This window comes from Hippopotamus amphibius, chromosome 9, assembly GCF_030028045.1.
Source record: "Hippopotamus amphibius kiboko isolate mHipAmp2 chromosome 9, mHipAmp2.hap2, whole genome shotgun sequence".
Classification (NCBI taxonomy): Eukaryota; Metazoa; Chordata; class Mammalia; order Artiodactyla; family Hippopotamidae; genus Hippopotamus; species Hippopotamus amphibius.
Window position 1 is genome coordinate 22,883,250 of NC_080194.1, and position 13,278 is coordinate 22,896,527.

The 13,278-nt window shown below is 41.3% G+C and overlaps 1 protein-coding gene across 1 annotated transcript in view; it reads right to left on the reverse strand.

The window, feature by feature from the left end:
- ANO5 (anoctamin 5) overlaps positions 1–2,801 on the reverse strand; it is a 92,173-nt gene extending 89,372 nt beyond the window's left edge. The window contains exon 1 of the mRNA XM_057695891.1: positions 2,030–2,801. Coding sequence (XP_057551874.1) covers positions 2,030–2,801 — 772 coding nt within the window. The remainder of the gene's footprint in view (positions 1–2,029) is intronic.
- Between the last annotated feature and the right edge of the window lie 10,477 nt (positions 2,802–13,278).

The following is a 13,278-nucleotide window of genomic DNA, read 5'->3' on the forward strand; positions in this document are numbered from 1 at the left end:
AAGGGGAGTTGCTCCAAGTAACAGCATCAAGAACATGGAAAAATCATATATACTGAATATATAAAGAACACTTACAACTCAATAATTAAAAGGCAAAAAACTCAATTTTTTAAATGGGAAAAGGATCTGAAAAGACATTTCTCCAATGAAGATATATGAATGGTCAAAAAGCATAGAAAAAGGCAGTTAACACATTGAGTTACTGAGAAAATGTAAATCAAAACCACACAGATAGCATTTTATAACCACCAGGGTTGCTATAAATTTTAAAAAAAGGCAAAAAATAACAAACGTTAGTGAAGTTGTGGAGAAACTGGAACCATTATATATTACGGGTGAAAATATGAAAAATGATGCAGGTGCTTGGAAAATCACTTGGCAGTTTCTCAAAATGTTCAATGTAGAGCTACCATATGATTCAGCAATTCCACTCCTAGGTGTACACCCAAGAAAAATAGAAACATATTTTCATACAAAATCTTGCAATAAATGATCATAGCACCATCGTTCATAGTAGCCAAGAAAGTAGAAAAAGTCCAAATGTCCACCAACTGATGAATGGATAAAGTGTGGATATGTCTATACAATGGAATATTATTTGGCAATAAAAAGTAATAATGCACGGATACAAGGTACAACATGGATTAACTTCAAAAACACTATGCTAAGAAAAAGAAGCCAGTTACAAAAGACCACCTCATATGAGTCTGTTTACCTGAAATGTCTGGAATAGGTAAATCTAGAGAGATAGTAAATAGATCAGAGACTGCCTAGAGCTGAGGGTAGGTAAGGGGGAAGGGGGGAGGGGGAGTGAGTGCTAAGTGGTTTCTATTTGGGGCGATGAAAATGTTCTAAAATTAGATTATGGTGATGATTGCAAAATTATAAATATACCAAAATTTGAATTTTACGTTTTAAATGGGTGACTTATTGTATGTAAATAAATTATATTTCAATTAATCTGTTAAGAAAGGGGAGGAGGAGGATGCAAGAATGCATTTTATTTCTTGGTGTCTTTGAAGACTAAATAGTATGACTTCTTAGATCATTTATCACTTCAAAGAACTGTTTCCATGTTTAGATCTAACACTAAGCAAACATGAAAGCAGAGTGTCATTGAGAGAACTGAGTATCATCGAGAGCCCTGGAGATAGACTCAAAAAAATATATACATATACATTTTCAGGAAAATGCGTGTACTAAAACAGACCCACAGACTATAGGTCTAGGGTGGCCACAACGGAGTTTCCAGGGGTTGGCCTTCTCTCTGTCCTGTCCTGTCCAAGAGGGCTTGGTACCTCCCTGGACCCACACCTGTTTAGCTTCCGGCCGGTTCCTGGGGCCTCCGGCATGGATCAGGAGAAAAGCCCAAGTATCACGGGTAAGGGGAGACCGGAAACCCCGAAGCAAACAACGGGCAAACATTTTTCAACAGAACTACGGATTCAATGAAAGCTTGTAAAATAGCATCCTCCCCAAGGGCATAAGAATCTCAAACTCATGGACCTTAGGGTTCGGTCTGCTCTCCCATACTTAACGAGGATCTCAAAGCTTGAGCAGTAATCGGCGAATAGAAAGAGGCAACAGGATTCCAGGGCCAGCTTCGCACACGAGGGACCGCTGTCATACGCCCTGAGCTTAGGCTTGCTCGCGGGGAGGCTCTTTCTTTTCTCTGCCTGAGTTCAGAGGCCCAGGCATCTCAGCTCCCTCGCCCAGCGCGCTCGCCTCGCCTCCCTGCGCGGCGCGACCGTTCCGCGGCTTCCAGGCGAGCACGGAGGGCGGTCTCGGAACCGCGTGGGTCGCACAAGCACAGGTGCTGGCCTCGCGGCAGCAGCGCAAAAAATCCTCGGGAGCCGACACACACCCACCCACCCACCCCGGCAGGGGCTGTTCGCCCGGCAGTCCCTGCCTCGCGCAGGGCACGCCGCTCCGCGAACGTCCCCGGGATGCGGGCCGCCGGGCGGCCAACGTCCCCCGGGGTCCCCGCGCCGAGCCTGACCACCCCCCGCCCCACCCCGCCGGCTCCTACCTTCCTCCTGCACCATCTCCAGGACATCCGGGTCGCCCATCTTCGCCAGCTCGTTGATGACACTGCCCGAGGGGCAGCAGACGGCCGGCCGCTGCGTCTGGACGAGAGGTTTGGGCTGGAGCTTGAACCTGATCGTGGGCCGCCGCACTTGCGCGGGGATCAAGAGCTTGTCTTTATAAACCTCATGCTCCTCGGGTTCCACAAACGGCGGCGAGTTCAGCCAGCTGGGCTTCCTCTCCAGCCGGTACTTCCACTCGACCTCGCTCTTGGCCCTCGGCTTCCCAGCTCTCTGGCGGCGGCGCTCCTGGGACCTCTCCGAGGACGCCTCCCCGAACGCGTCGGCCGGCTGCTCTCCCGGCTTCCAGGAGCCCTGTCCGCTCAGGCTCTCAGGCAGCTCCTCTCTCGCGTCCGTCTCGTAGCTGTCTCCCCGCCTCTCTCTCCTCCCCCCCAGGTCCTCCTCGAAGGCCGCTGTTTCCCCGCCCCCCGGCCCGCCGGGCTCCAGGTCACCCTGCTCCTCTTCGCTCCCGCCCTCTGACTCGCTCGGCCCCGGCTCCGCCGCCTCCGGTCCCCCCACAGGGCCCGCTGCCTCCCGGCCCTCCTGGCCCGGCAGCTCCCTTCTCAACAGGCCTGGCTGGTCCCATCCCACCGGGTTGGCCCTCGTCCCGGGCTCCTGGTTCTCCCTGGACGCCGCCTCCCCTCCCTCTGTACCATCCTCCGATGCCAGCCCACGGGCCAGCTGCGCCCTCGGCCAGTTGGCCTGGTCCTCTTCCATCTGCCCAGCCCTCCGCCTAGAATGGGCGGCACTCGGAGAGAACCTCTTCCCAGTTGAGGGGTTATTTTTTTGTCGGGTGAGAAAAAGCCCTCCTTCCTTAAGGGGACCCCACCCCTTAAGGCCCGCGCGTGGCCTGGTCTCCAAGGTTCTATCAGCCTCCGTCCTCCTGAGCCCTGCGCGTGGGTATTAACTTTGCAGCTGGCAAGGTCAGCTTCCGGGACGCAAACGCGGTTTCTAACAGAGTTGGTGGAAAGGCAAACGTGTGTCGTGAGTTCGAATTCAGCCTCTGCCCCTCAAAAGTTGGAGGGCGCTGGTTAAGTTCGTATCAGCTCGTCTCCTCAGGAGACCATTAACAGTACTCACCTAGGGGTTTGTTTGGGGCACATGGTACAGTGCGAGCACAATGTGTTAAAAATGTAGCTGCTGTCGAGACTAACCCATTTTCCATTGAGACCTGCTCCATCTCAAAGTGTTTCTTAGTGCCTTGAGCACAGAAGCTCAAGCAGAGTGAATGATCACACGCTTCACAGGCTCCTCTGAATTGCTGCTATGCTTTTGAGATCTTATCAACTGCCAGCTGCCCAATAATTGGGAGATAAGAAGAATTACTGTCTAAGAGGGGAAAAAATAGATAAGTGGTGATGAACTAAGGCTGAAGAAGAGGTCTGAGCTGAGGGCTTTGAGAGTGCTAAGGAGGGAGTGACTTTGAGTTTGGGGCGGGCATGGGACGATTTAAGAATAAGGAGGACATAACCTAGGAAGACTTGACCTTTCTGAATTTTCATGTTACTCTATTCCCCTCCCCCCCATTGACATTTTAGAATCAAGAATTAACTTCTACAGATGAGAAAATAGGCCTTGAGAGAAGTGTTTTGGTGAAGGTCATGGTTAACTGTGGAACTGGAAATCACCTTTTTTTTTTTTTCCTATACATTGCTATCTGTTCTCTATTTAAACCTCTAGGAATATACCAGTTCTGGTCAAGGGGTTTAAGACTGTAGGTAATTCCTTACTTGATGCATTCTGGAACTGTGTTTGAAATGTGAATATACATAAGTCAAGCAATAGACGTACATGTAATTATAATAAATTGCTAGTTAGGTTACAAGTGTCTGGTTTTTACTTCTTGATTAGTCATTGTTTGAGTCTAATAAAATGTTTACGATGTGATTTTTTTCATGTTCTTCCCATATACCAGGTACTCTGCTAGGTACTGTAGATATTGTGATTTAACAGATGGCACAATCTTTGCTTTATGTAGATTAAATAAAAATAAAGACTATAAAATAATTTTTCTATAATTTTATATAATCACCTGTTTTCTATTTCTTGATTCTGTACCATAATTGAAGTGACATATATGAAAAAACATTTAATGGTGATTTTGTGCAAAATTAAATGGAACATTTTGATGCTGAATTTGCTAGTATTTCATCAACTTCTCTAAACTTTGTTAACAAAAAGTTGGCTTCTCCTTATGTTCTTTTGATAAAGGTATGTATCTTATCCATAACTCTTGAGACCTTGAGAAATTTTCTCTGTATTCTTATTACTGAAATACTTTATTTTGCTTATCCATTCAAAATTTTGTGATCTGTCATTTTCCTCCATTGCTACACCCTGCCTCTTTAGACGCAATCTTTAACCATACATTTCCAGAATTGTTATGAATAATGAATACATGTTGTTTTAATGTAATTGAACACACAGTTAAGTATTGTATTGAGACCAAAAGTTATTTTTTAGCCCTCCAAATAATTTCAGCCTTTGTTTCCAGATTATTCAACCTTTGTTTCAGTGTTATTGCATCACCTGGTAGTGCCTTTTTTTTTTAATTTGCCTTTTTTGTCCTATATGAAGGGTGGTGTGCAAAAGTGTTTAAATGACAACAGAAACACAGCTATAAAATAAAAATGGTGATGCTTTGGAAACTAAACTGTCAAATGATTGCTTAAAATACTTGTTTGCCAACTGATAAGTAAAATTATGAAAGCACTTTAGGGATGTCAGTATATTATGCATGAAAGCCTGAGCTGTATGAAAGTTAAATGTATAAAATTGAGCAACATCTACATGTGAATATTTTTTATTCTAGCAGCCCGATTAAATAGATGGATTTAACTCTGAAGAGGTCAAGTTCATGAACTACACTCTGCAAGCCAGAAAAGACCTTGGAAAGTCATCTAATGAAGCCTTCTCCCTGCTGGTATTTAAAGCAAAGGTATGGCACTTCTAGTCTGTGGTTTGGATCAGTCTGCTTTCTCAACTTCTCTACATGCCAAGATTTTAACTTCTATCGTAAGTGACCTCCTTTTGGGCTACTTGGCATTCATTTTTTTTTTAACTTCTGAAAATTTCATTTATTCCATGTATTTTTAACATCATTACAATCCACATAAAATAGCATGCTCTAGGATATGGATCTTTGAATCATGAGTCAAAAGACCTGTATTCTATCTTGGTCTCTGTCCCTTAATGAGCTGAAGGGCACAATAACCTTGAACAGATGATTTTGCATCCCTCCTTCATCTGTGACTATTAAGGCTCTTAACCTGTTCCACCCATCTCCCAAAGTTGTAAAAGTCAAACAAATCATATGCATGGAAGAGCTTTGGAAACAATAAAAATGTAACAAACATGAGAAAGTTTTGTTGACTGGCAGAGGTAGTTATAGATTTACCAGTAGGTGGGGATACTAGCTGTGGGGTTCTGTTTCCGCCCCGCCGCAACCCCCAACAAAATGCTACTTCAACGGTTTCTCTGGGACTTGAAGGTATTTTCTGGCTCCACACAGATTCCTCACTCACTACCTACTGGTTTCAAAGGAGGGGGCCAAGTCTCCTTATTTGCAATATTTATTTCTTTGAATCCTGACTTATTTAGGTCCTGGACTTTTACAATAAGCCCTAGTCCTGTTTATTAGGACCTTCATCGCTGCCTGCCATCTGCCATTCTTCCCTTTCCTGGAAAAAGCTCATTTTACAGGCTGGCCTCTGGAACTATAGTGGTCATCAAAAAAGCCAGTACAATTTTGAGCACTCACGTGTGTGCTTGGTTTTTGCCAATATAAAAGCCTAGGGTGGCATGTCTACTATGCTTTGTAACTAGAAAAATGCAGTTGATCCCAGACTAAAGAGATGGGGCGCTGTCTCAGCAAAAGATAAGGAACAAAAATGTTTTCATCTCTCCTGTGCCTGCTTGCAACAGCCACTGAGATTACAAATGACACCCTTCTTCTTACAGTCTGCCAATGACTTTCTGTCACATATAGGGGAAAATCTAGACACCTTTCTTGTCTGTAGGATTGCAACACTGTATTTACATGAGCTGGTCCTATTTCCCACCTCTCCTATCACGTTCTAACCACGCTGTCTTGTTGCTGTCCCTCAAACCGAATAAGCACTTTCCCATCATTTCCCAAGCACTTTGCACTCACTGTTCTCCCCATGAAGAGCGTCACATGGGTGCTTGATGGTTCACTCTCTTCCATCATTTAGTTTTCTATGCAAATGTCACTTCCTTGGGAAGAACTTTGCTGACCACCCTAAGACAGTAACCTCATGTCACTATCCTCTTAGCTGGCATTGTTTCTTCATAGCTGCCATCTCTTTCTGACTTTGTATATTTAGCTGCTCGTGAGTATTTATTTTTGTGTAATCTCCATGGAGGCTGAGGTTTTCTTAGTTTGCTTCCCTGTTGTATCTGTGGCACTTAGAATGGTGCCTGACATAGAAAGGTTCTCATAAATATTTGTTGAATGAATGGTATGTCAAAGGTCTGTCATCACATTTCCTACTTACTGAGTCAGCAGCTGACTCCTTCTTTGCCCCTCGCTTTCCTGCATCTGGGAGAATAGTTGGATTACACACTTGCAGTGGCTTGTGGCTCAATGCCGTTCTGAGAAATTATTTTCTAATTCTGAAAAAAAAGCTATAAAATTTACCTAAAGAAACAACTAGAATCAGCAGAGATAGAGACAATAAATGAGAACTTTGCCTCTCCATCTGAGCACCAATCTCTTGGCTTCTTTTTGAAGCCATATTCTAGACCTTTGGCAACCAGCCACAGCAAATGACAAGAAGAGGCACGCAAAGACCCATGTGTGCTTTAGTGCTACTATATTCCTGTAATATCAACTGTCCTTTGGTATAAGGCAATCACATCCACTTGTTTAAATGCCAAATGCTTAGGACTTATTTTCTGTGGCATACACATAAACAGGAGAGAAGATAACAAATGATCCCATATGGTCTACACTGGCTGCGTCAAATAAGAATCTGGATCTTGGGCCTTGGGTAAAGATACCTATAATACTATATTTCACTTTCATCTTTCACAGATAAAATTTTCCATCGGGGAACCTAACCGACTGACTCTACATTTTCTTTACCATCAAATCTTTTTTGAACCTTGTCATGCCACTGAAAGAAACTCTTCCCTTAAAGATTATCCTTTATTGCCTTGTGTCAGCCATTATATCCAGTGCCTCTTTCCAGATCTTCGCAATGGATCTGTGCCTTTCTGACTCTCCCACTCTTCAGGAAGCATGATATAGAAGAAAGAGCTTGCATGTTAAAGTCAGACTTTCTGGATCAGGCAGACCTGTCCAAGCTTGAAGTGGCTGCATAACCTTTAGCTAGGGGGCTAACCTCTCTAAACCTTAATTTCCTAATCTATATAATGGAAACAATCATATCCACCAAACAGTGTCGTTATGAAAATTAAATAATAATGCGAGGTCCTTGGCACATAGTATATACTGAAAGAACATTAGTTTTCGTCTTTCTTTTATACATTAAGTGATTTCCTTGCCTCTTTCATCTTCTTTCAGAAAATCTCTCTCGTTATTCTCATTTACTCTTTTCTTCATTAACTATCTCTTCTTGGAGGTTCCCACTCGAATATCCAATTCCATACTAAATACTCAATGAAAATTTCTAAAGTTTTGAGTCACATGTTTTAATATTACTCTAATTTGAACCAATTCAAGGCTAAATCAGTCTTCTTCCAAAGTAGTTCAACTTCCCAACTCTCCCACTTATTTCAAAGTCACCGGGATTACCTCAAGTTGGTGATTAGTAATTATAATAGCTGCTATCATTCAAATATGTATTAATTAATGTGTTTTGCATATATTACTACATTAATTCCTCATGATGATGTGAGGTAGGTACTTATTATCAGACAACTCTGTGTGTACTGCACATCTTGGCTCACCCTTTCTTTTAAAATTAACTTTGCTGAGGTATAATGTTTATTAGTAATTATAATTATATTAATAATTAAAATTTTAAGTGTGCAATTAGATACATTTGTGACATGTATATAGTTATGTTAACAGTCACCATATTTACAATGTTGAACATTTCCCAAAACTATTCCACGCATTTGTAGTCAATCCACTAGCCTCTGGCAATTACTGAGATTCTTTCTATCACTAATTTTTTGGCTCACCTTTATATTCCAGTTTTTACTGTAGCAGTTAGTTATGCACATGTGCAATTTGAAAGAATCTTGCTTTGCCTCTACTGAGTATCTCGTACTTTCTGCCCCAGGATTTTTTCACGAGCATGAAGTGGGTTTCCTATGCTTGTCCACTCCACATTATTCTGACACACATGCAAACCTTTAAGTAGGAGAATGTTAACACAGCTAAGGGAACTCTGGCCAATTGTGAATAAGGTGCTTTTAACACAGCTCTTCAAGGGTTCCTCAGAGGGATCGACCCCATTTGCCCTTGGATTGGCTTGTCTTCCTTTCATGTTTGTTCATCTTTGACTCTTCCCGGCACCCTACCCCCCAACATTCCTTAAGATCACTTCCCAAAATAAGGCTTACCTTGGGCTCTGCTGTTAGAGGAAATCCAGGCTAAGACAGAATTATTATTTTTATCCCTATTTAAAAAAATGGTTTAGTAACCTAAGGCTTAAAAAGGTCAACTGTCCACAATTGCATAGCTATCAAAAGGGCAAGAGTTTGTACCCTGCATAGCCTGGTTCCACAATATGTGTTCTTAATCACCACATAGCTTTTCAAGGTGGAAACTAAACCCAGCTTTGATTTTGTGCAATATTTTTATAATGTATATCTAAATTACCAATTTTCTCTTATTTCTTCTTTTGAGGTGTCTCACTCTTCAGTTACTGAAAAGGATTTCATCCAGCTGGAAGTCACACTGGGTAATTTCGTACTGCTTTCACTGTATAGCCTCCCTCTTTGATTACTATGGCAGCCTGATAGTTGATTTTCTTGCTTCTCATCAGGCAATATTGTTCAAGGATAAGTGTGTTGGCTTTGGGGTTTGATGAAACTGATCTCAGATCTTGGCTCTCTCCGTCCTTAACCATGTGACATTTTGTAAGACTCTTAACCTCTCTGAGCTTCAGTTTCTTTATTTATAAGAGGGAGAAAATAATTCCTAACTTACAGGGTTGTTTGGTGCACTGAATACAGTAACTCGTACGTTTTCACTTGTTCAACTATTAAACCACGGGATGCCATTTTCATTTTATTGCCTTTGTTGTTGTTGTTGAGTTGATTTTAAGTGGTAAAGGTTTTGAGAAGATAGAGCCTTTTATTGTTAAATATATATTCATGCCTTTAATTTCTATGAAGAAATTATTTATTAGTCTAATACTTTTTGTAATCTATGAAGCAAACAAAAGATTTCTGGATTTTGAAATCAAGTGCATCATGCATAAGAATGTCAATACAAGTATTGCCTGAAGTAATGGAAGGAACTCTTAAGACCCATCAGACTCACCTATTGATTAAAGTGCTCCATTATGTACCATTCAGATGATCTTTAGTGCTGTGGCAGTGAAATAAAAGCTTCCGAGAAATAGTCATTTCCCATTAAGAGATGATTTAACGCTTGGATTTAAATATGCTGTCATCCAATTCATGTTCCCTAAAATATATTATAGCCACTATTGAAATTTTAAAGGAGTCCTTAAAACTTGAGTTAAATAGAAAACCAAACTTGACTGAAATACAGGAGCTTCAAGTTGGTGAAGGCGTACAATTTTGTGTACTAAAATTTGTCAGGCTTTATATAAAATATGTTTATGCAAACAGTCTATTTTCAAAGTACCTAATTTGGTTACAATTTCAACGATAAGTACAAAGAAAATGCAATTAAAGAATCTCACTGCCTCAATGGTTACATCTGGCATTTTACCTACCTAATTAAATCCTCTTTCGAGTACTCCACCCAAAGGCTACATGGTTTTAACCAGTAGCATAAGAAGCGTCAAGAATATATTTGACTCTCCCCAGATCATGAGCATACTTGTAACTGAGCCCGCTGTGGTTTGTAATTTCATGTTTTAAGAAGAAAGTTCTTAATCACATTCTTTATTTAGTTCCCCCAGGCTAGAACTTATTTGTAGTTGCAAGCAGTCACTCACAGAGAAAATGAGCCCACCCTGCTTGATTACAGACTTGCTTTACATTAAGGGGATGGGTCTATCCCAGAACTGCCAGGAAAGTCATCCTCAAAGACAAAGAAATGGGAGTCTGTAGAAGAAAAACAGGCTGCTTCAAAAGTTCACTCATCACCATCCATTCTACTGAGGTCAGAGAAGCCCTGCAGATGGACCCCACAGCAAGGTCTGAAGGACCAGGACTTGTCCAGGTATGGTGTTCAGCCAGAAGGAAAAAGAACAGATAAGCACTCAGCATATTTTACACCTGTGACTATTTGTTCACTAATCTCTCCTCCGTTGCTGCATGAGGACACGAACCATGTCTCTTCCTCATCACTGCATCCACCAGACACAAGCACAGGGCTTGACATACGAATATTCAGATGAATTGATATCCAAATGAATCTGTCCTTCATTGTTTTGCTCTCTGATAGTTTCTTTTGTGAGTGTCTTTTTCTTTCCAACTAGATTGTAGTCATCTGAGAGCAAAGACCGTATCTTTTATTCCTTCAAAATCCTTTCCAATGATGTTCCATTCAAGTAAGTGTCAGTACCTATGGGATGTTAAGCTGTGAATTTGAGAAAGTAAAGGAAAAGGTAAGGAAGCAAGAATGGTAGTAACCAGTTGTGATGATTTATGCATAGCACATCTCTAATTATACATGGAATTATATAAAAGTCCCAAATTTGATCATTTTTGATCTTTAAATTCTGTATTAGTTTCATACAGCTTCACCTAGCTACTGGAAAGTGATAAAGGTTGAGAAACCAAGAAAAAACCCATGGGATTTGGGTGGGCCAACTGAAGTCTAAATTATAGCTCTGCTACTTAATAGTTCTACAATCTTATACAAGCTTCCAACTCTTGTTAGATCTCAGTTTCCTCAGTTGTGAAATGGGCGTATGTCTTGTTTTGAAGGGTTGTTGTGGAGATTAGGTGAGTGGAGAATTTAAGACTCTGACCCATTACAGACCAATAAAAGTTGCTCCACTCCCATTCATCTTGTTCAAGTATTATAACATCGCCTCATCTCAATCTGCTTATTGATAAAATAGGCAAATCTCTTCATATTTAAAGAAATTAAATATGAATCAGAGTTCATGCTCATAAATACTATACTATAATTTTAAATTAGTTCCTAATTAGTTTTCATAATGGCTTTAAATTCAACTTGTTTAAAAATGAACAGTCCTTCATACAATAAGATATGGTGCTTGTGAGGGACATAGACAGAAAAAAGGATGTGTGTATGAATCTCTGGGCGGGGGGGTGGTGGTTAAAGTTTTCTGTGTCTGTGCTTGGTTCACCTATTTTTTCTTCTCAACTCATGAATATATCACACTTCATAAATCTTTGCATGCCCAGCCTTCATTTATTAGGAGCATGAGGTGTTTATCTCTGAGTCAGCTTATATGTCCGCTCACACTATGGGGTTAGCTGTTTTGAATAAAAGAAGGTTAGTAGTACAAGAACATGTATCATTTTCTTTATATTTGGCAATCCTTCTCTGAATCATTTTATTCAACTGATTTTAATTCTAACTTTGGCACTGTTCTGAGGACTTTATATATATGATCTCATTTAATCTTTCTAACAACCTCATACAATATATACTATTCTCCCTCTTCTTCTCACGAGGAAACTGAGGTACAAAGGATTTCAGTAACTTCCCCACGATCACACAATAGGTAAGTGGTGAAGCCAGGATTTCCCTGGAGGTAGATAAGCTCAAGAGATCATGCTCTTCCTCTTCGCACGATTCTGCCCCCTAGTGGTATATTAACTTTATACTTTACAGTTGAAAACTCTTACTGCCTAGCAGATGTGTTACAGCAAAAGTGATTACCAATTAATATTATGTAAACGACTGTGGGGGATGCCCTGACAAAGATAACTCTCTAACTGCCTATAATTTCACCATTAAAGTTTTATTTTTTGCATCGCAAGTTACCTCCTTTCAGATGTATAAAGGCCAGTCAGGGGCAAGGAAGGAGAGAAATGAATACTGGGGCCTTGGAGAACTGCTGGGAGGTCATGACTGGATTTGGTGCCTCAGTAAGAGAAAGGCAGAGGGGACAGTAAAGGAATTCCCCTATCAGGTTAAATTGTCACAACTGCAAGTTCATCACCATGAGGCCCTATTTGTGAACAAGGAAACTGAACATCAGAGAAGTTAAGGACTTGCCTGTGGTCACAAAGCTGGTAAGGAGCACAGCATGGATTGGAAATTGTGTCTAACTAACCCCACGTTCAAGTGCTATTTCCTCCATTACCCTGGGTAACTTCTAGGGAAGAGGAGAAAAAGGGGAAGAGGTGTATCTGGAGACTTGAAAAGAGAAACAAGAGTTTGGAGAAAAATAAACCTCTTTCTAGGTTCCTAAGTTTGGCCTGTTCTTCAACTTTTTGTTTCTATTCTTTTGTTATGAATTCATGTCAACTTGTTATCCCCTATATTCTGCCTTACTTAAAAGGACTTTGTTGACTGACTGTGTTGTGCAAAGTACTGTGCTTATTGCTATGTATGTCTGCATTTGGCAGTATGGGGTGGGGGTTGGGTGGAGAGAGATTTTTTTTTCTCTAAACCAAGGAATTTATGGTCTGGTTAGAGAAATAATATGCACATGTTTTCCTGGATAAAGCCCAAATTTCTGAACCTGGCACCAAGGCTCTTCCCAAGTGGACCCCAGCCTTCCTCACTGTATTCAAAGCTCTTGCCTTCTCCTCACTTTGACCTCATTTGAGGACATCCAGCTACTCACCTTGCAGGCCTGTGTGTGGTAAGTACAGTTTTCTGGAATGTGTTTCTTATTTAAGGGCATCCTGTCCCTTCTAACTCCTAGCATAAAAGCTGATGGAGCAGCAGCTAAAAACCAGTTTCATGATATAGACTATGTCAATTAGATGCTCCCATTTAGTTCTTTGTAACCTGAGCAAATGGTACACACATACATACACACAGATCTGAATTCATTTATCATGGTGGTAAACGGAATCTGAGAGAGGAGACATGCTCGGATATATCATGACGGCGGCAGCAGTGTCTTGGATG